Genomic DNA, 21989 nt, shown 5'->3' with positions numbered 1-21989 from the left:
GGGGGGGGGGGGGGGGGGGGGGAGAGGAAGGGCATGTGGATGGGGCTGGCCCGGGAGGCGGGGAGGCAGAGCCTAGCAAGCCCAATGGGAGGAGGAGCCTCCTCATTGGCCAAGGGCCCTGCTCAGTCAGCCCCAAGATAACTATTGGTTTCCCCAAAGCCTCAGTTTCTCTCCTTTCCTTTCTCAGCTTTTGTTATTCACTCAGAAACAGCAGAGTATTTGCTATTATATGCCTACTGCAGGGCCTTCACTGCAGCTCCGAGTGCCTGTACTCAGGAATGTGTCCATGCACTTAATTAAAAATCTTAGTGTGACCCTAAAATATATGTTTATTGGTGGCAAGAAGGAGAAGGAGGTATGCCTAGCTTGCTCAGAGATGAAGAATCAGGCTGCTTGCCTCCCCTCATTAAGAGGCACTCTTGGTTGATAGCTTGGGTTCAATCCCAGCTCTATCACTTTCTGGTTTGCGGCCTTGGGTAAGTTACTCATGCACTCCAGGCCTCAGTCTCCTCATGGACACAGTGAGATCAATGTCCACCCAAAGGATGGCTGGGAGAAAAAATGAGATTGTGTAGGTAAAAATATAGTTCTGTGCATAGTAAGAATAAAGAAGTTCTATTTCTTGATCTCTTGGACTATCAAAATAAATAGAGGGTGGAGGTTTTTGACACTTGCCCAGATCCCATTTGGGTATTCTGTTGGGTCATGGGCAGCAGCAAGACAGGCTAATGTAGGGAGAGAGCAGAAAAGACCAGCAGTCCACGCATGGGAGCCAATACCAAGGATCCTCAGATCCATGGTGAGGAGCAAAACAAAGTTGAAAATCTTAGTGTCAATTCCTTTGGTTTACTCCACAGCCAAAGGAATGGACACTTAGAGGGACCACACTCATCACACTCTAGACCCCCTAAAGAACATGACACAGACAAACACACCTCTAAAATCAGGAAGGAGAATGTGAATTGATTATGCCAGCTCATCTCAAGTTGGAAAGTGTTTTTCTCTGTGGACAAGAGTGCAGTGTGTTTGTTTTCAGGGGAAGGAAAGCCCCATGGATGATGGCAGACTGGAGATTATAATGATGAGGTAGATGGTAGTTTGATGGAGGGCTTCAGCTACATCTTCTGAGGCCTCTTCCATCAGGAAGCAGAAGATCCCCTTGAGCCTACAACTAAGAGGACCAAGTCACCTTTGTCCTATACCTGAATGTTTCTCAGTGTTCAGATTTGGGGGTTTTCCCTAATAAAGGAAGATTAATATTTGGTAAGCTAGTCTTGTTAAGTCTTACAGACTTTGGAGACCCTTGTAGTTAGATATGGTGGATTATCAGGAGCGGGATGTGGACCAGAACTGGGAGAGGAATGATAATCAGGAAGAGAAAGTGTAGCAGAGATGCCTTCATCCTTCTGCCCTTTGCCTTCACTGGATTGGGTGAAATCCCTGGGGATTCAGAGAGCAAGAACTCTGCTGAATTCTGGCAGGCGCACGCACACACACACACACACACACACACACACACACACACACCCCACCGTGCAGTGGAGTGGTTGATTGTCTCATTCTCAGGTGTGTGGACATCCTGGAGCTCTGTGAGCAGGAGGACCTGATGCAGTTCCATTACCACACGCTGAGACTCTACAGTGCCGTGTGTGCCCTGGGAAATAGCCGCGTAGCCTATGCCCTGTGCAGCCACGTGGACCTCTCCCAGCTCTTCTATGCCATTGATAACAAGTACCTCCCTGGCCTCCTGCGGTCTGGTTTCTATGACCTGCTCATTAGCATCCATCTGGCCAATGCGAAGGAGAGAAAGCTGATGATGAAGAATGAGTACATCATCCCCATTAACAGCACCACCAGGAAAATCCGCCTGTACCCAGACAAGTCGAAGAGGCACGGGCTGCCTGGGGTGGGCCTGAGGACGTGCCTGAAGCCAGGCTTCAAGTTCTCCACCCCTTGCGTTGTCATGACCAGTGAGGAGCACCAGAAGCAGAGCCCTGAGATTCCCTTGGACATTCTGAAGACAAAGGCCCTGAGCATGCTGACAGAGGCCGTGCAGGGCAGTGGGGCTCACATCCGAGACCCCGTTGGGGGGTCTGTGGAGTTCCAGTTTGTGCCAGTGCTGAAGCTCATTGGAACCCTGCTGGTCATGGGGGTGTTTGACGACGATGATGTTCGGCAGATTCTCCTCCTGATCGACCCGTCTGTGTTTGGGGAGCACAGTGGGGAGACAGAAGAAGGAGCAGAGAAGGAGGAAGTGACTCAGGTGGAGGAGAAGGCAGTGGAGGCTGGGGAAAAGGCCAGCAAGGAGGCTCCAGTCAAAGGCTTGTTACAGACCCGATTACCGGAGTCCGTCAAGCTGCAGGTAACTCGGGGCATCAAAGATCTTGCCCTTGGAAAGAGCTGGGGAGCGAGACAGTGGAGCCTAGTGATGGTGAGGCTGTGGCTATGGATACAGGCCTAAACCTAAAGGGTAACAGAGATGCTCAAAGTGCCCACCAGTCATGCTCATTTCTGACATGGAATATGTCTCCCCAAGCCAAAGTGAAAACACCAACCCTCATCAATAAGGCACTTGCCTCAGAACTGTTTTTCTGGTACTGGTCATGGATTTGCCCTGATCTTATCTCTTACCCTTTGGGACTAACAGATGTATTTGTGAGATCCTGTCTAGAGAGGAAGGAGCCTTTGGCTGTGGAGTAAACCAAAGGAATTGATACTTAGGGGGACCACACTCATCACCAGCTCTCATTTGTATCCATGCTCTGATCACCAAACTAATGTGGACTTGTTGCACTCACATGTACTAGGAACTGCTATACAAGCCAAGGAAGAGAGGCAGGCTAATGTAGCGCTGTCCCCTTGGCATCACCGAGGAAACCTCAACATTTCCTGAAACATAGTCTTACCAGAGTAAGCTAGTGTCAGTAAAGAACTGATGACAATCACGTTTGTCTTCTAGGAGCTGAGGAAAGAGAAATGAAAATGAGAGTAGAACAGTCTGCCCCATGAGTGAGCCTGGCTCGGGCATCCCTGAATTTCAGCTCCTGCTCCTCCCTCCATCCCTTAACCACCTATATAAACTTGCCAAGTCAGTAGCCCATCAGAGTCTTAGCTTTCTGATTTGTAAAATGTGGATGATAATATAGTAAAACATAGAATTAAAATGTATTTTTACAAAATACAGTATGAAATGTGTTTTATCATAAAATGTATTACAATCAAGTAACCCGTCATTGGAGCTCTCTTATCCAATGCGATGGGATTGGTAGGGGGTCAGTTAATCAAGATGTTAAATATAGAGGAGAAGCACAACAAATTTTACATATAAACCTTGAATGTTGTATTAAAATGTATAACTGTGCTAGTCTCATATAAGGCTGAGACCTTTCCTTTAATGGGAGTCTCTGACTGGCACGTAGAGCCCTCTTTTGTGCATGGATGACACCTGTCATGCACCATCTACAGCTGCCAGTTCGGGTAGACTGCATACAGATTTAGAGGTAATTAGAAAGCTGAGCACAGAATGCTTCTAGATTTTTATGATTTGCCCCATTTTTTTTGTAGTTGTCTAACACCCAATTTTTAGCATTTTTTGGAAAAAAAAAACATTAACTTTATGCTTCTAGATTTTTATGATTTGCCCCATTTTTTTTTTTTTGCAGTTGTCTAACATCCAATTTTTAGCATTTTGGGGGGGAAAAAAACTTAACTTTTACAGACATCCCTTAGTCATTCAACTTAGTTTTCCTATTTCATTGGTTCCTACAATTTTTAAATAAATGTTGTAGTTGCATCACATGTATGACTGGCATAAGCTTTGGGTCCTCGTTTGCCTGGCAGGAACAGAGGCTTGCAGATAGGCCAGAGACTCTGAACAGGTAGGCGAGAGCCCTTGCCACCTGGACAAATGGAGAGTGGCCGTTAATCCCATGAAAGATTAAGTGGGGATAGGTTAACAGAACTTCTGCTTCACTAAAAATATCAGGAACATAGGGATTAGAGGAGATAAAGTATAGCAAGTGCCTGGCACAGTGTCCTGCGAACAGTTAGTGCTCAGGAAGGATGGCTATTGTTTCTCCTATTGGTGTAAATTCTAATAGTGACAAGATTAGTAACAATAACAATCCTAAGGAACTAATCACAGAAATGCAGAGCTTATAAACAAAAACAGTGAGAGAGCCAGAGGATGTCAGGCAGGAGCTAGGCTCAAAGTGCAATTCAGTGGCGGGTCCTATACTAAGCTGAGGAAAACACACTTAGAAATGTTTTTCTCTCTCTCTGCAGAGAGATTTACTGTGTCTTTAGTGAGCTTATTTCTGTTGTTCTCCTGACCTTAATGGTGAAGAACTGTTCTCTGCATTCTGGCCAACTTGGATTCAAGTAATAGCTCTGTTCCTACTGTGTGACCCTGGAGAGGTTACTGAAATCACCCACGTCGCCGTGTTATCATCTATAAAATGGGGATGCTAGGTGCTTCCTCCATAAAGCATTATTCCCGTATATATGCACTTTTATTGCAGATGTGCGAGCTCCTCAGCTACCTCTGTGACTGTGAGCTGCAGCACCGAGTGGAGGCCATTGTGGCATTTGGTGACATTTATGTCTCCAAGCTCCAGGCGAATCAGAAGTTCCGCTACAACGAGCTCATGCAGGCCCTGAACATGTCTGCGGCCCTGACTGCCAGGAAGACCAAGGAGTTCCGCTCACCCCCACAGGAGCAGGTGAAACCCCCTTTCTGAGCCTCCATCCCATTCCTAAGGAAGAATGTGAAACCTTTCTGTGCCTGGCAGCACAGAGCTGTGGGAAATGAAAAGACCCAGTGCCACCAGGAGACAGGCCTCGTCTGATAACTGAGGAGCACCTGCCAATTATCTTTTGGGTGGGAAATAACCCTTCCCAAACTACACATAGGGCAGCACTCTCTCCCTTCTCTTCCATCTATGTCTCTCTCACTAAGTCAAAGTTGGCTCACTGTCAGTATGCAACTTGCACCCCAGCAAGATTTCACCACTTTAAAAATTTCAGTCCAGTCTTTCCAGGAATCACTGCTCTCTATCAGAGATCAACAGAATATGGTCAGCGTTTCCCAGCTTATGAGAGTAGGTGCACTATCCTCCTGGGCGCAGCTCACGATCCTGGCTCCTGGAAGGGCCATTCGGGCTCCCACCCTTTCTTTCCCCCTTCTGCCTCCTTACCTTCTCTTCTGCCTCCCCGGGGCCGGCCATCACTTCCGCCTTCTAAACAATCCACTGACCAGTCACTTCAGACTCAATTCAGAAGCCTGTAACTCAATAAGTTCTTCCCTAACGTGTTAGCCCAGTGATTCTTGAACAGACATCAGAATTACCAGAGGACTTAATAAAATACAATTTGCTGGTCCGACCTCTAGGGTTTCTAGTTCAGTGGGTCTAGTGTGAGGCCCAAGAATTTGCATTTTTATCAAGTTCCCAGGTGATGTTAATGCTGCTGGTCTAGAAATGAAAAGAAAGAAGGGACAGTAACTGCTGTCAAACTCAGTTATCCCGTCTGCCACACCTCCCAGAGTATTCATTTCTAGAAGGAATCTACCCATGAAGCTCTCTAAATAAGAATTTAATATCAGCAAAGGATGTGGAAGATTGAAACCAGTTTTAAGGGAGAGCAATGAAAAATCACTTGGGAAACAGAATGCATAAGAATTAGACTTTTAAAACAATGGTATGATTACCTCATCCTTCTGTAACCTTTGAAGATAGAGATTTTCAGTCCTATGTCCAGAAAGTAATCAGAGAGATGAAAAAACCATGCTTGGGGGATGGAACTAAATACAAGAGTAAGTAAAACTAAGATTAGTCAAATGATGGTTGGCAAATTAGCCAAACATCGTCAGCAAACCTTTCCCTTTCAAAAGGGCTTCGTTGAAGGGTACGACCTCTAGCAGAGAATTCGGTTCACCCCTCCTTTTGGTTGAATGCCCTGCAGGCTAGTGGGTCCCTGCTTCCTAAGTGTTCCACTATTAGCCAAACATCGTCAGCAAACCTTTCCCTTTCAAAGGGCTTGGCTGAAGGGTACGAACTCCAGCAGAGAATTCCGTTCACCTCCCTGTTGGTTGAATGCCCTGCAGGCTGGTGGGTCCCTGCTTCCTAAGTGTTCCACCGGGGAAAGATCTGTCAATACAGAAATTAATTTTCTAATTCTGAAAAGAGCTTTTCAGGTCCTATTTTCATTTAATAAACAACCTATCAATATATGTTATTGCTATAATTGCCATAATTTAACATTACAGAACAACCACAGAAATTACTTTTTCAACCTATTTATAAATAGTATTTGATTATAGATGATTCTGCTACCTACTTCCAAAAAAAATTGTTTGCAGTGGAAGCTTTGACTAAGGCTCTCCCAACCAATAGTAAATAAGGTTCCTGGTTTAATTAGGGAGATTGTAAACTTTTTTAACCTAGAAACCTAAATAGAAGGAGAAAACCTCCTTTTGCCTGTTGTTTGGGTTAACCTGCCTGAGGCAGCAGAATTGACAAGATTTCCTCTGGTTACTGCTCCAATCCCTCCAGATGTTCACTAGCCTGGAGTTGTGGGTCTGTGGGATGAATTCAGACATCCAGAAATCTGAGTGGAAAATAAATGACAGCTTTTATTTTTACTAACTTTTCATTAATCTCTAATAGTATTTTTTTAACTATTAAGGTAGGCAGCAATGCAAGGACCTGACTTTGTCACCAACATAAATTGCATATTTTTTATATCATATTACAGTGGTTTTCACACCATGAAATATCACTCACATTCATTACATGCTTCCAGATCATAGTGGATATAAGACCTGACACCCGATCCTTTTGTCTAGTGAGCTAATAAACAAGCATATATGTTATTATATCACAGATTTGTTTTTTATGCTCTTGATAACTAGATTTCAACATAATTGTTCCTCTTTGTAATCCTCTACATTTTATTCCATGTGTTTAAAATATTAATCCGCAAAGGAAAACATGGGTTTCACTAGGCTGTCAGAGTGGTCCATGGCATAGAAACAGATAAGACTCCTGAGACAAAACTGAAGAAGATGATGGGCTGACTCAACATAATTGTTCCTCTTTGTAATCCTCTACATTTTCTTTCATGTGTTTAAAATATTAATCTGCAAAGGAAAACATGGTTTCACTAGGCTGTCAGAGTGGTCCATGGCACAGAAACAGATAAGACTCCCGAGACAAAACTGAAGAAGATGATGGGCTGATTGCAAAACATAAAGCCTACACGTCAGGAACGTCACATAAGCAACATTAAAAGCTGACTATAAACTGGAAAATATATATGGAAAATTTGTTATGAGAGTTAATTGTCTAGAGATGTGCAAAGTACATGTTGATTAATGTTTAAAATGATAATTGCCCAACGGAAAAATGGAAGGAGAACATAGTTGGGATATTTCTAAAATGTGAAATGAAAATGGTCCTTATTGTGGAAAAACAAAGTTCAAGCCTGACCAATTAAATGCAAATTAAAGCAACAAGGATATGACATTTTTCACCCATTAAATTGGAAAATATTTGAAAATGTGTTAACTCTCATTATTGTAATGGAGATGGCAAAGAAATACACACTCTCATATAAACTTGATGATAATACAAATTGCTATGAGCTCCCTGGAGGGCAATTTGGCAATTCATATCAAGAGCCATTAAAATGCACAAACCTTTGATCTCATCCTTTTGCTTTTAGGAGTTTTTCCTAAGAAAATGATCAGAGATGTGAACAAAAATTATGTAAAAGGAAATTAAAACCAACTTTGTTTATAAAGATAAGCAATAAAAATAACTTAAATATATCATGCCAGGTCGTTAATTTTATATAAATTTCACACAAATTGCTATTTATCTATTTAATGAAAATGCAATGCACCTATTAAAAATTAGATTAAGGCCCAGCCGGTGTTGCTCAGTGGTTGAGCATTGACCTATGAACCAGGAGGTCATGGTTCGATTCCCAGTCAGGGTTCATGCCAGGTTGCAGACTCGATCCCCACTGTGGGGCATGCAGGAGGCAGTCGATCACTGATTCTCTCTCATTATTGATTTTCTATCTCCCTCTCCCTTTCCCTTCCTCTGTGAAATCAATAAAAATTCTAAAATTAGGTTAAGGAAATAAGAAAATGCTCAAGATAAATTGTTAAGTAGAAAAAAAATGAGTTTCAAAAGTGTATCTAGATCCGGCATGCAGGAGGCAGTCGATCACTGATTCTCTCTCATTATTGATTTTCTATCTCCCTCTCCCTTTCCCTTCCTCTGTGAAATCAATAAAAATTCTAAAATTAGGTTAAGGAAATGCTCAAGATAAATTGTTAAGTAGAAAAAAAAAATGAGTTTTAAAAGTGTATCTAGATCTCGCATATATAATCTTAGCCCACATACATAAAGATTGGAAGATATTAACTAAAATATTAACAGTGGTTTTCTTTGGGTGGCGTGATATCAGTACATTTTCTTCTTTAGGTATTTTCCAAATTTTGTGCAATTAATAAACTTTTATAATTAGAAAAAATTACAAGCTACTTTTATTTATATTTTATCTAACTTTTTATTTATTTTTTACTTTAATTTTTCCCATCACCATTTATCCCTTCTATGCTCCCCTTCCCCCCTCCTGCAATCACCAGACTATTGTCCATGAGTTCTCTCTCTTTTTTTTTCATTTTTGCTTCATCCCTACACACACCGCCCCCAACATTCTTTCCCCACCAGAGCTGTCTATCTGTTTCTATCTACGAGTCTGTCTCTATTTTGCTTAGTAGTTCAGTTTGTTCATTAAATTTCACATGAGTGAAATCATATGGTACTTGTCTTTCTCTGATTGGCTTATTTCACTTTGCATAATGTTCTCCAGATCCATCCATGTTGTTGCAAAGGGTAAAATTTTCTTCCTTTTTACGACAGAGTAGTATTCCTTGGTGTAAATGTACCACAGCTTTTTTTTCCAGCCATCTACTTACTGATGGACACTTGGGCTGCTTCCAAATTTTGGCTGTTGTAAATAACACTGCAGTGAGCATAGGGGTACCTACATTCTTTCGAATTAGTGTTTCAGGTTTTAAATGTTGACCGTTTTTACAAAAAAAAAAGAGTTAAATAAAATTTGCAATGAATGTTGGGTATCTGTCTAAGGCAGGATCTGAGTTCTTTGGACCACCACTGAGAACAAACTAGCCATTCTTCTTTGTCCCTCAAAGATCAACATGCTTCTTAACTTTCAACTGGGAGAGAACTGCCCCTGCCCAGACGAGATCCGGGAGGAGCTGTATGACTTCCACGAGGACCTTCTCACTCACTGTGGTGAGCTTCCAGCACACAGCTTCATCAGAGACAAGTCGGTTCCTGGCTCCTTCTTTAGCAGCCAGTAGGGGGAGGCAAGGTGGGAAGTTATTTTTCCATTTAAAAATTACAATACTAATTATTTAAGAAATGGTTCTATCCACAGTACTTGTATCAGAGAAGATACAGGAAGTAATCCTGCCATAATTCCTGTCTGAAATGTCTTCTACCTGCAAGAGACTTTGCTGAGATATGAGAAGGGGCTGTGTCTCTAAAGAAGGAAATAAAATAATTTATCCTACGTAAACCTCACCCAACTCACTTTGAGTTAGATAGTTGGGTTTGGGACTCTGCTTCTGATCCCCTTTGCTTTGTACGTTGGCAATGATATACTATTGTAATGTCTGTGCTTAAAGGATTCTAAGCCAGCAATTCTTCCCTTTGATACATAGCTGCTGGTTTTAAGTGGCTCTTAGCATTTGTGCTGCTTATACATCGTGGATTGAGTGATATATTGGATAACAGATGTCTTTTCATTTGAAATAACTCAATGTTAACTCTTTCTTTCTAGAGACTTTAGAGTGCTTTGGGAATATAGGTTAGAAGAGTTAAGTTTTGGGATTGAAATTACTTGATGTTCTTGTACACAAGAAATCATCTTTTTAAAAAAAAATCTTGTGAAAAGACATTCTATAGGCAAATACTTAAGGATGAGAAGCAGAGTTATTATGTTCTCTCAATCATTTCATGGTTTCATATCCTGTTCAAGATCTTCACTGTGTGCTGTGACTTGCTAGGGGTTCCCCTGGAGGGAGAGGAAGAGGAGGAGGAGGACAGCTCTTGGACTGGCAAACTTCGTGCCTTGTTGCAGAAAATCAAAGGCCCTCCCAAGCCAGAAAAGCATCAGCCGGCAGTGGAAGAAGAGAGATGCCCTAGTAAGTGACCTTTCAATCACAGTACCGCCAGCACAGTGCTCCTCTGAGACCTAATTAAGGGAATTAGCTTTCTAATAAACATCTATGATAGAGATGGGCTGTTTAGCTTCAAAGAAAGTATCTGTTATAATTGGTGGTAGTTATCGTTGTATATATTGATCTCTGCTTTTCTTCTCATTTAAGCAATTTACTTTCAGAGTCTTTTGAAACCTAGGGGGTCCATTGCGTGGTGGGTCTGCTCTTGTTGTATCTCTAGTTAAAAAATGCCTAGACACATGTTTCTGTGCGTTGTTTTCTGTTTCCATGATCTTCCTCTCCTAACCATTGTTGTTTCTGTCACTTCTGCTTGTGGTTCCTGAGCATTGAAAATTTCCCAGTGAGGAAACAAAGTAATAATAAAAGGGGAGTAAAGGAAATAGGATGGCGGTTTTAGGGAGGTTGTTTGTGTGTGTGCTTTTTGGCTTCAATTTTCATAATGTAATATCCTAAAGGACTTTGACCTTCTATTCTTACAACAATGCCAAACCTTGTCCAAATTCATTTCTTTAGTCCTTACAGTATAGGTGACTCCTACCATGTGACCATGTTGAGACAAGATCATAATTTGTTCTACAGGGCAGTTTATTGTCTACAAACCATTAACATTTCAAAAGGAGCATTGTCTGTATATTATATATAATCAATCTGTCTTTAGTATCAGATTCTGCAAATATATCATTTCTCTAAAGAAGAAGGACTTTCCCAGATTTAATGTAGTTGCCTTTTATCTTGTTCCCTGTTCTTATCCATCTTAGAATATGCTTTCAAATCATAGACTAGAGCAATAGCCTGTCAAGATATGATGGGTTTGTCTGAAAACACTAACTTTGGGGTTCATATATCTTATTGCCCTTTATATTGACCTTCCATCTTTGTCAGACCATCTCTGAAAGGAAAGAATCCTCACCATTTATCAGCAGAAGTGTTGAAGCCTCTGGAAAAGTGTATGGGGTACTTGGCAACAGTTGCCCTGGCAACCCTTGATCAATCCCATCTGTCACCATGGACTGGGTAGGGTGGGTATTTGGTGAGGATATGCCAGCAGGATTCTAAAAGCACAAAAGAATGTGAGCTTAGACTCCCTCTGTGGTTCCTGCCAAAGTAGAACTAAAAATAGATTGAGCTGACCCGTATTACCTGCTGAGAGTCTATTTTGAAAGTGGATGTTTCTTTCTAATAGAATATGTCACGACTAGGTTCCCTCCAAGAGGGGCCATTTCATGTTAGGGAAACAGAGTCCGTGATGAAATCGTCTGGCTCTGTGGAGTCTCCCTGACTCTAAGAATGGTGCCCAGGCTCCAAGGCTTGTAACCTAGCACTGGACCTCGGGCCTTGGGCCTCGGGCCGAAAGGCCATGTTCTGTCTGCTCTGGTTTGCAAACCCGAGAGGCCACCCCAGTCTGAGACCATATTTTCAGCCCATACTTCTTCCCTTCCCAAGCAGGGTTATGAAAGGCACAAGCTTTGTGTCATAAGTCTTCCATCCTGGAGTTCCAGAAATAGAAATAAAAGGTGTTCAAGCATGTCTGCTTGTCAGCATATGGGTTCCCTGCCACATGTTCCAGATAACCTAGGCCAGGGGTGGGTAACCTTTTTGTGAGTGCGTGCCAAAACCAGCAAAATCTCTGACTCAAAATTCTTCTGCGTGCCAACCCTAATTTTTTGAGAACATGTTACGCCTACTTGATGTCTCTTAAGGTGTACGTATGTGAAGAACCTTGAAGAAATAATAAAATTCATTCAAGCGACAAAAACACAGTATATGATGATGAAAAATACATTTATTTTTTAATGTATACATGTACACTGATAGTCCGACAGAAAACTTTATGACTCCATTTGATATTATCAGTGGGACTTTTGCTGCTGCATCACTGATGACAGAGATTTTACATCAGGTTTATATTTCGTGACCTTCAGAGATATGCACGAGCTACTACTTTCATCCGTCAGGCTACTCCTATTACGAGACTTAACAAAATTCATCACTGGTCGATATTAAAAAAAATTGTAAATGGAAGATTATAAGAGAGGGTTTCGCATGCCAGCAAAAGTTACTGGCGTGCCATGTTTGGCACGCGTGCCAGGGGTTGCCCACCCCTGACCTAGGCCCCTCACTCAGAGCTGACATATTAAGAGAAAATCTTAGGAATGATTTAACTGCCACAACCTCAAAATTGTTTTTAACTTGATGGAATGGAGAAAATATTTTTTAACATGTAGCCAGTTGAAATAAAAGGGTCAAAATCCTTTAAAATATTGGCAACATTGTCCATGTTATTGCTTATCTGATTTCTCTTAGCCTTGCATTTCACAAAATATGAGAAGTATAGATGAGAATAACATGCTATCGTGAATTGACAATACTTCACATAGTCAGCCCTTCATATCTTTGGGTTCTGCGTAGTTACATTGTTGCTTTCATGTACTATGTAGTTTGGCCTGAGATGGTTGTGTCTGTACTGAACATTTACAGACTTTTTCTTTTTATTATTCCCTAAATCAGTGGTTCTCAACCTTCTGGCCCTTTAAATACAGTTCCTCATGTTGTGACCCAACCATAAAATTATTTTCGTTGCTAGTTCATAACTGTAATGTTGCTACTGCTATGAATCGTAATGTAAATATCTGATATGCAGGATGGTCTTAGGCGACCCCTGTGAAAGGGTCGTTCGACCGCCAAAGGGTCACGACCCACAGGTTGAGAACCGCTGCCCTAAATAATACAGTATAACAACGATTCATATAGCACTTACATTGTATTAGATATTATAAGTAATCTATAGGTGATTTATTTTTTTTTAGTAATCTATAGGTGATTTAAAGTATATGGGAGGATGTGTGCTGGTTATATACAAATACTACACCAGCTTATATAAGGGACTTAAGCATCCATCCAATTTGGTATCAACAGGGGGTCCAGACACCAAGGGATGACTGTTGGGTTTGTGGGTTTTTTTATTTGTTTGTTTGTTTTTTCTCTCTTCCATTGTTTGATTAATGAAAATAGGACTCAGAAGAATTAAGGGATTCTTTTATTCTTTCCACCGTTACCTGGTTCCAGAAAAATTTACAGGTGCCTGAATGTCACCAGCTTCAAGTAACCGAGATGAGTAGAGCTGTGACTTGATCTGGGTTTTCTGACTCTGATCCCCCCTCTTTCCATTGCCTCATGCAACTTGCCGAAAAATTTTTCAGTGTAAATATCAGGCACCCCCAACATAAGTATTGCATACAGAATGGCTTTTTAAAACCATCACATTTTATCTTGCCTACTGCATCTGTGAGGTAACTCGCTACTTGACTCATTGTTATATGTAGGAAATCTGAACTCAGGAGGTCAAAATTTTAACATCGAAAAATCAGCCAAGCCAAAGCTCTGGACTCAGGGATTTCAGGGTAGGTAGTACAATTCTCCTCTATGAGAAGATGGTGTTGGTCAGATGATCTGCAGGGAAACCTCAACATTTCTAGGAAACGGGAAGCAACAGTGTCCTGCACCCATGAGAATCCTGCTGGCTGGTTCCGGGTCACTGGATTTGCCTAAACTAACTCCAAGTCACATTGAAGATGAAAGCTGTTACAATCTTATCAAAGATCATATGAGAAGAAAGAGAGAAGATCTGATAGTAGCAGCCCACCATACTGGGTTACACTTTGTTTTCATATCCCAATCCAGCAAATTCCCTAGAAAACCATTTGCCTGTTAGTTCTAGGCCTGTATTTCCCACACACTACAGTTTAAGCAGGGTTTCCCTGAATGTCAATATGCAGCCACTGAGTTACTCCCCCAGAAGCATCATGTATTACAGTACCTGACACACAGTGGGTCCTCGATAAATGTTAGGTTGTTCTCTCCCCTCTGACAGCCAGTCTAGGTTAGCCCAGCTCTGGGTCAGACTTCTGATCAACAGAACCGTGAGACTGTAAATTTGTGTTGTTTTGTCACTAAGTTTGTGGTGATTTGTCACAGCAGCAATAAAAAAAAAACTGACACCGGTGGCAACAGCAAGAAGCGAACTCTAGGTGTCAGACACCTTGCAAAGGTAGGGTTGACATATCTTGGCAACCAATTAGAAATGTGAGGAAGAGGAGAGTGTTACAGGTGGTCTTTATGGATCCCTTGAGGTGGGCGATTGAGTTAACAGAGGGAAGGGGCAGAGCCTGACTTTTATTTAGCTCCTTAGAAGTCGCACGATTTTCACCTGAAGAGCCCTGTGAATGAGATGCTCGGTGTAATGTCCTAGTATTTAGAGATGAGGACATGGAGAATCCAGGGCATTAAGCAACTCACCCTCATGGAAGGCAAAGCAGGGAACAGAACTCAGTCAGATGGCACACTGGCTCCAGTCCAGTGCTTCTCGGCAGGAGATGCATAACAGGTAGTATTCTGCATCTGTTGAATCAGTCAGAGTCAGGCCTGCCCTTTGGTAGCCTGTGTTTTAGTGATGGAGAAGAGAGCTTGGCCGTCACAGGAGCGAAAACCTAACATTTACTGAGCACCTGCTTTGTGCCAGGTACTGTGCTAGATGCTTCACATCCCCTCATCTGATTGTATCCTCACAGCAAACAACCAGATACAGTGGCAGCCAGGTTCCCAGTTTTTGTTTGTTTAATTCTCACCTGAGGATATGCTTCTGTTGATTTCTAGTGAGTGGGGTTGAGGGTAGGGGAAGGAGGGAGAGAGGGAGACAGAGAGAAAGACAGGGAGAGAGAAGCATCCATCGGTTGCTTCCTGTACATGCCCTGGCTGGGGATCAGACCTGCAACCTAAGTGTGTGCCCTTACCGGGAATTGAACCTGCAGTCTTTTAGTGTGTGGGACGATGTTCTAACCAACTGAGCTTCAGCCAGCGCAACCAGGTTTCTGTTCTGCACACCAGACAACTAAGGCTGAAAGAAGCAAAATAATTTGGACAAAGTTCTTGCAATAAGTAAGAAAGAGGCCAAGACTGGAATCCTGCTCCATGTCCAGGCCCTTGCCCTTTCAGAACACTGTGCAGGGGGGACTGGGAGGGGGCCTGCAGGGGTGGGGGGAGAGGGTAGAGAAGCCTAGATACTGAGGATGCCTGGTCCCTAGCTTGCCCCATAATCAGTTTATTCTCCATACTGAATAGACCGTAGAAACTAAAATAAAAGCAGTTTGATTATTTCCCCTGCAGAGCAAAGACAGAGACCTCAGTTCCCTGCGTCCTTTGCGGTCCCACCTCTGCTGCATGTTCATTTCAGAGACATACCTCCCGAGCCCCTTGGCGACATCATCTGTTCTCTCTGCTCTTTTCCCCATTGTCACCATCGGTCATTTAATCGCCTAAACGTTTTTGAGGAAGTGATTATGGGGCTGGTTGACTGCTTTCAAAAACAACAGGCTAATTATCTCCGTGTGATGGATGAGGCCCAGGGGGCCACAGAGGTGGACTGGCAGAATTGCCAATTTCACTGGCCGTCTGCAGGGCTGCTCTGGCGGGGAGAGTGTCCAGCAGCTGGAGAAACAGTCCTTTTGATTCCACACTTGTCTCCTTTGGAGGCTCTGGCCAAGGCAGAACTCCACTAAGGGAGGGAAATTTAGAAACAGACTTAGCAGAAATACCCAAGTGCCACTCAACTGTCCACACCCAGCCGGCCCTGCGAGCCAAGGTCAAGGGTGGCCAGGCCAGGCCAGGCTGACTGGGCAGCTTGTGGGGGTCATGCCAGTTGTGGATGAAGGCGGGAGGCTCTGTGTCCAGGCCTCCGTCCCCAGCCCTCACCCCCTGCTGCCTCAGCAGGCTGCCTATTTACAGGAACCTTGGTTTGTTAATTAAGTTGAGTGTTTCTTTGCCTAATTAAAAAATGAAGTGAGGATGAGTCTAATAATGACCATCATTGTTGAGGAAACTGTTCCTGCTATGTCTTTTTCTATTCCTCTGTGGTGGTCATGAGGGTGAAAGGACAGTTCAGGTGCAGGGTTTAGCAGAGTCTGACACATGGGAAGCTCTTATTATAATAAGAAATAGAGAGTTCTAGCCAGCCTGAACTTTTACCCACATTCCCCAGCCAGTGAGGCCAATAGAGAAGGAAACACGCATGCATGTCCAAACATCAAATAGAGAGTGGATGAATGAGAGTGGAAGAATGAAAGTGGATGAATGAGAGCAGGCGCTTTCTTAGATGTTTAGCATCCAAACATCAAATAGAGAGTGGATGAATGAGAGTGGATGAATGAGTGTGGGCGCTTTCTTAGATGTTCAGCGCCTGCTGCAGAGCCTGGGGCAGGCCCTGAACCAGCGCTGCCTCTGGGGTTCTGACAGCCAGTGCCCGGTCACTGGGCCCTGGGGACATGCAGTAAATGGGCAGTTATTTCTTGTCATTCAGGAACAATGCTCCACACGTTGTCTTTGCAGGCTTTTCCTTTCAGGTTTTCAGAGACTTGTCACCTTGTTCTCGGGTTTCTGACAGCAGACAGCATCCTGTTCTAGTGGGATGAGGCAAACTGGTCCCTAATGCACAGCCCGGGCCAGAGAGGCTCCGGGAAAGCACAGAGAGGTTAACATGATGACTCTGCCAAGTCCCTTGGAGTGGATGGATTTAACTTCCTACCCCGCCCTTCTATGCTAATAAGGAGTAGGTGTATGGTCACTTTTTAATACAGAGCGGACTTGCAGCCCAGAGGAAGCTCCGGGGCACAGAGCGCAAAGGGTCTGAGACCTTCCCCAGTAAACCTTCCCAATTAAATCAGCAGGCTGCTGTGCCATGACCCCTGGCATAGGAAGGGTTCTCCCTCAGCCGTGGGTCAGGGCAGTCATCAGAAAGGCCATCGAGTTGCCACAGCTCGTCTCCTCACAGAAGCAATTAGTGGTGCACAGTGACGCCTTGATAATGGCCACTTACTCTCTGTGGTCAGTACCCCTGGGATATTCAAGTTTTTCTCAATCTCAGGTTTTACTATTAGTAAATGCAAGCTGGGCAATGTCAAGATAGGGTCAGTGGGCATTAAAATGTGATGGTAAAATTTTTGATGCTCATCAACTTCCCAAGAAAACCTTAGGCCTTCCTTTGCTATTTTAATAAATTAGTACAACCCTTCCGAGAACTCAATGGGTCAGAGAGACAGAATTCCAGAATAGTAAGTCACAAGTGACTTGACTTCATACAAGTGGATAGACACAGAGAAGTTAAACAACTTTACCAAGGCCTCACAGCCAGAGGTGGAACAAAGACCCCAGCACTCTTGTCACTACACCATCCTTGCATTCATTTCCTTCTACATCAGCGGTTCTCAACCTGTGGGTCTCGACCCCTTTGGCGGTCGAACGACCCTTTCACAGGGGTCACCTAAGCCCATCCTGCATATCAGATATTTATATTACGATTCATACAGTAGCAACATTATGGTTATGAAGTCTCAACGAAAATAATTTTATGGTTGGGTCACAACATGAGGAACTGTATTTAAAGGGCCAGAAGGTTGAGAACCACTGTTCTACATGAATTTTACATTGCTAACTTCAGTTTAGTGGTGAAGAAATTAAGGCTCTGGGAAAGTGAATAAACTGCCCAGCTCAGAGTCAATTAGAAAGACTGCTAAAGCTTTATGATTTTCAGGATTATTTCTGAATCCATTTCCTAGTTTATTATGAGAAAGCACCTAGACAGTATAATAGAACTTTAAAGCATAACTAATTTTTCTGAATGTTATGAAGCTGTTGAAAGTAAGCAGCTCTGAGATGGTTTATAGTTTAGCAGCCAACATTTTGATCTGTCCTTTACTAATTGTGATGTTGGGTAAGGGTTCTATAAAGTCATGCTCAGTGTACTGTTCTACTTAGAACACTGTGTACATTTCAACTGCCGAAGTGAGTCTACAAAGTATAGGTCATATGAACTTCACCTGCACATCTATCATATCGGATGCTTTCATCCAAAAAAGAGCAAAGGCCAAGTCAGGTAGAGTAGCTGATAAGATCAAGGCGAACCTTAGTTTAGAGATGGAACCAGACACCAGATTCAGTTACTCCCATGGCTCTGATCACTGCCACATGTTCCAGCTTCGCCTTCAGGCTGGCGGCAGGACAGTGGCTGCAGTTCCAGCCTCCTGTCCAGTCATGACAGTATCCAAGGGAAACGCAGAAAAGTCCATGAAATAAGGATCCTGAGATCACTGATTGGAGAATTTGGGCACAGGCCCATTCCTGAACCAATGAGTGTGTCTAGAAAATAAAATGCTGACTTAAGTCAACAGAGCCCACCTTTGGAGTGAGGTTGCCTTGGCTTTCACTGAGGATCATGGGCCCTCGGGTAGAGGCACACATCTCTACAAAATCTGGGTTATTTTATAAGGAAGAAGGGCCGAATGAAAGCCGGACATGTGGCCAGGAATGTTCATTATGCCATGATGGTTATCCTGGGCCGCATCTTCCCCATACTAGTGCTGAGATGTCGGCAGTTCTAGCCCTTGATGTTCAGAGAACTAAGGCACATGCTGTCTGTGCCCTGCAACCATTATCTATGGGCCCCAGCAGTCCTGCAGGAGGCGCTGTCTACATTTGCTGTTGTTCTGGTTGGCAGAGGCTCCGGCCAGGTCCAGGCAGACCTCCATGAGGTCTGCACTCGGTCACTGACTCCGGCTGCCTCAGCAAAGACTAAGACCTGATATCTTTCAGGTCCCAGCTTCTGTGGGAGCTCTACAACAATTGCTCACTGTGACCCTTAGTCTGGCTGTAGCTTTGGGAGAGGAGTCTGAAACCCTCAACCCAGGATGTTCTATCGGTGGAAGTAGCTTAGTTTCCTCTTACTACTGTAACAAATTACCACAAACTTCGTGGCTTTGAAATAATACAAGTTTATTGTCACCCAGATCTGGTGACCACAAGTCTGAAGTGGGTTAATAGCACTGCATTCCTCTGGAGGCTCCAGGAGAGAATCCATTTCTTGCCTTTCCATCACTGATTGGAGAATTTGGGCACAGGCCCATTCCTGAACCAATGAGTGTGTCTAGAAAATAAAATGCTGACTTAAGTCAACAGAGCCCACCTTTGGAGTGAGGTTGCCTTGGCTTTCACTGAGGATCATGGGCCCTCGGGTAGAGGCACACATCTCTACAAAATCTGGGTTATTTTATAAGGAAGAAGGGCCGAATGAAAGCCGGACATGTGGCCAGGAATGTTCATTATGCCATGATGGTTATCCTGGGCCGCATCTTCCCCATACTAGTGCTGAGATGTCGGCAGTTCTAGCCCTTGATGTTCAGAGAACTAAGGCGCATGCTGTCTGTGCCCTGCAACCGTTATCTATGGGCCCCAGCAGTACTGCAGGAGGCGCTGTCTACATTTGCTGTTGTTCTGGTTGGCAGAGGCTCCGGCCAGGTCCAGGCAGACCTCCATGAGGTCTGCACTCGGTCACTGACTCCGGCTGCCTCAGCAAAGACTAAGACCTGATATCTCTCAGGACTCAGCTTCTGTGGGAGCTTTACAGCCACTTGCTCACTGTGACCCTTAGTCTGGCTGTAGCTTTGGAAGAGGAGTCTGAAACCCTCAACCCAGGACGTTCTATCGGTGGAAGTAGCTTAGTTTCCTCTTACTGCTGTAACAAATTACCACAAACTTCATGGCTTCGAAAGAATACAAGTTTATTGTCACCCAGATCTGGTGACCGCAAGTCTGAAGTGGGTTAATAGCACTGCATTCCTCTGGAGGCTCCAGGAGAGAATCCATTTCTTGCCTTTCCCAGCTTCTAAAGGCCTCCTGCATCCTTTGACTAGTGGCCCCATCCAGCAATGGTATCAGTCCAACCTCTGTCTCTGTCATTGCTTGTCCTGACTCTGACCCTCCTGCCTCCTTCTTATAAGGCCCCTTGGATTATAGTTATCCTACCCCGATAATCCAGGATATTCTCCCCAACTAAAGATCCTTAGTTATCACGTATGCAGCAGGCCTTTTGCAAGGTCTCCTGGTATTCACATTTCTTGCCTTTCCCAGCTTCTAAAGGCCTCCTGCATTCTTTGACTAGTGGCCCCATCCAGCAATGATATCAGTCCAACCTCTGTCTCTGTCATCGCTTGTCCTGACTCTGACCCTCCCTGCCACCCTCTTATAAGGCCCCTTGGATTACAGTTAGCCCACCCAGATAATCCAGGACACTCTCCCCAACTAAAGATCCTTAGTTATCACTTATGCAGCATGCCTTTTGCAAGGTCTCCTGGTATTCATGGGTTCTGAGAATGAGGAGGTGAATATCTTTGGGGCCATTATTCAGCCTACCACAGGGAGGAAACCAGCAGAGGTCAAATACACTGTTCTTTTCACTTGAAAATGACCTACCACCTGTTCAGGCCTCCAAAGCATTTGCAGCAGAGCAGATCTTTGGGGCCATTATTCAGCCTACCACAGGGAGGAAGCCAGCAGAGGTCAAATACACTTGTTCTTTTCACTTGAAAATGACCTACCTCCTGTTCAGGCCTCCAAAGCATTTGCAGCAGAGCACAAGCTGACTTTTTCATCAATCAGAATTTAAAAATCAGTGTACTTAATTTAGATGCACAGAATTGTTTTTCTTTTCCAATTGTAAGTGTGAGCATAATAAATTGTTTTCCAAGTTTAAAGTAAGCCCAGGGCAGTATTATGTGCTCCCTCTCCTCCCCATAATCAGAAGACTTTCTCTTCCAAACTGACCCAGATTTAAGAGCATGCTCATAGAAATGGACCCCCAGCATAGGTTTGGAACCTGGAAACTACAGGAATTGGCTTTGCCAGAGGCCACGATCTGCTTTTTTATAATGAGCATGAACTTCATTACATGATGGCCACTTGGACTCTCAACTGGATTTGGAGATGTAAGGAAAAAGACTCTTTCCAGACCCCTAAAGCCTAAACATTTAAACCTGCACTGTGAGAAGAAATGACCCTTCTCTTATTGTAGTTGGCATTGCAAAGCTGGTAATTTGAGCATTGAAAAAAGCATTTACCAAATATTGTGAGTGACACTAGGAAGTTTTCTTACAAGGCTCACAGAATGGTGAGCTTGGGGTTCTGAGGTCCAACCGCAGGTTACAAAATGGCAAGTGGAAGAAAGTAAATAACAATACCTGGGCTCCCAAACGGATGCATGAAGGCAGCTCCAATCCTTTCTTCTTAAGTGGAATATCTGACCAATCCAGAAATCATGTAGTGAAGTAGCTATTTTTCTTTTAAAGCATCTTTTAGGCATCAAGTCTTCCTACACAATACAATGCCTTAGAAATATTTCCATTTCGAGTTAGCCTGAACAATCATTTCAAGTGCAGTTTCTAAATCATATATCTGAAATGATTGTCAAGCTGTGCCTCTCCCTAATTACATTAATTGTGAAAGTGGGGTGAGCTAGAATGTTAATAATACTTTCATAAATGAAGCCATTTATAATCGCCAGGGAAACCACATGCACATGACTAGCTTCCCTAAGGCATTCTGTTTCGTAGGGTTTATTTTACATCTCAGCAGAAAACATGTGTTTTGTTACACATCTTTCTTTCTCTTTTCCTTTTTGGAAAGAATACTATAGCTTTTTTAAAAACCCCATGAGCTGAACCACCTAGTGCGCTTGACAAGTCCTCCTTGAAACAGGTAAATCAGTGGGCAAAAATCCTAGAATTGCAACAAAGGCTGTGGAAGCGACTTCATTACAAAAGTGGAGTATTTAGGTGCATGAGAGAGAGAGAGAGAGAGAGAGAGAGAGAGAGAGAGAGAGAGAGAGAGG

At 43.4% G+C, this 21989-nt stretch overlaps 1 protein-coding gene across 1 annotated transcript in view; it reads left to right on the top strand.

Moving 5' to 3' along the window:
• Nucleotides 1-21989, top strand: part of RYR3 (ryanodine receptor 3) — a 380950-nt gene that overhangs the window by 193051 nt on the left and 165910 nt on the right. The window contains exons 35-38 of the mRNA XM_014532943.1: nucleotides 1567-2362; nucleotides 4521-4721; nucleotides 9227-9329; nucleotides 10106-10243. Of these exons, the coding sequence (XP_014388429.1) occupies nucleotides 1567-2362; nucleotides 4521-4721; nucleotides 9227-9329; nucleotides 10106-10243 (1238 nt within the window). The remainder of the gene's footprint in view (nucleotides 1-1566; nucleotides 2363-4520; nucleotides 4722-9226; nucleotides 9330-10105; nucleotides 10244-21989) is intronic.

This window comes from Myotis brandtii, unplaced genomic scaffold (genome assembly GCF_000412655.1).
Source record: "Myotis brandtii unplaced genomic scaffold, ASM41265v1 scaffold927, whole genome shotgun sequence".
In the NCBI taxonomy this organism is placed as follows: Eukaryota; Metazoa; Chordata; class Mammalia; order Chiroptera; family Vespertilionidae; genus Myotis; species Myotis brandtii.
Note: the sequence above shows the minus strand (reverse complement) of the source record. Positions and strands in the feature narration are given on the sequence as shown.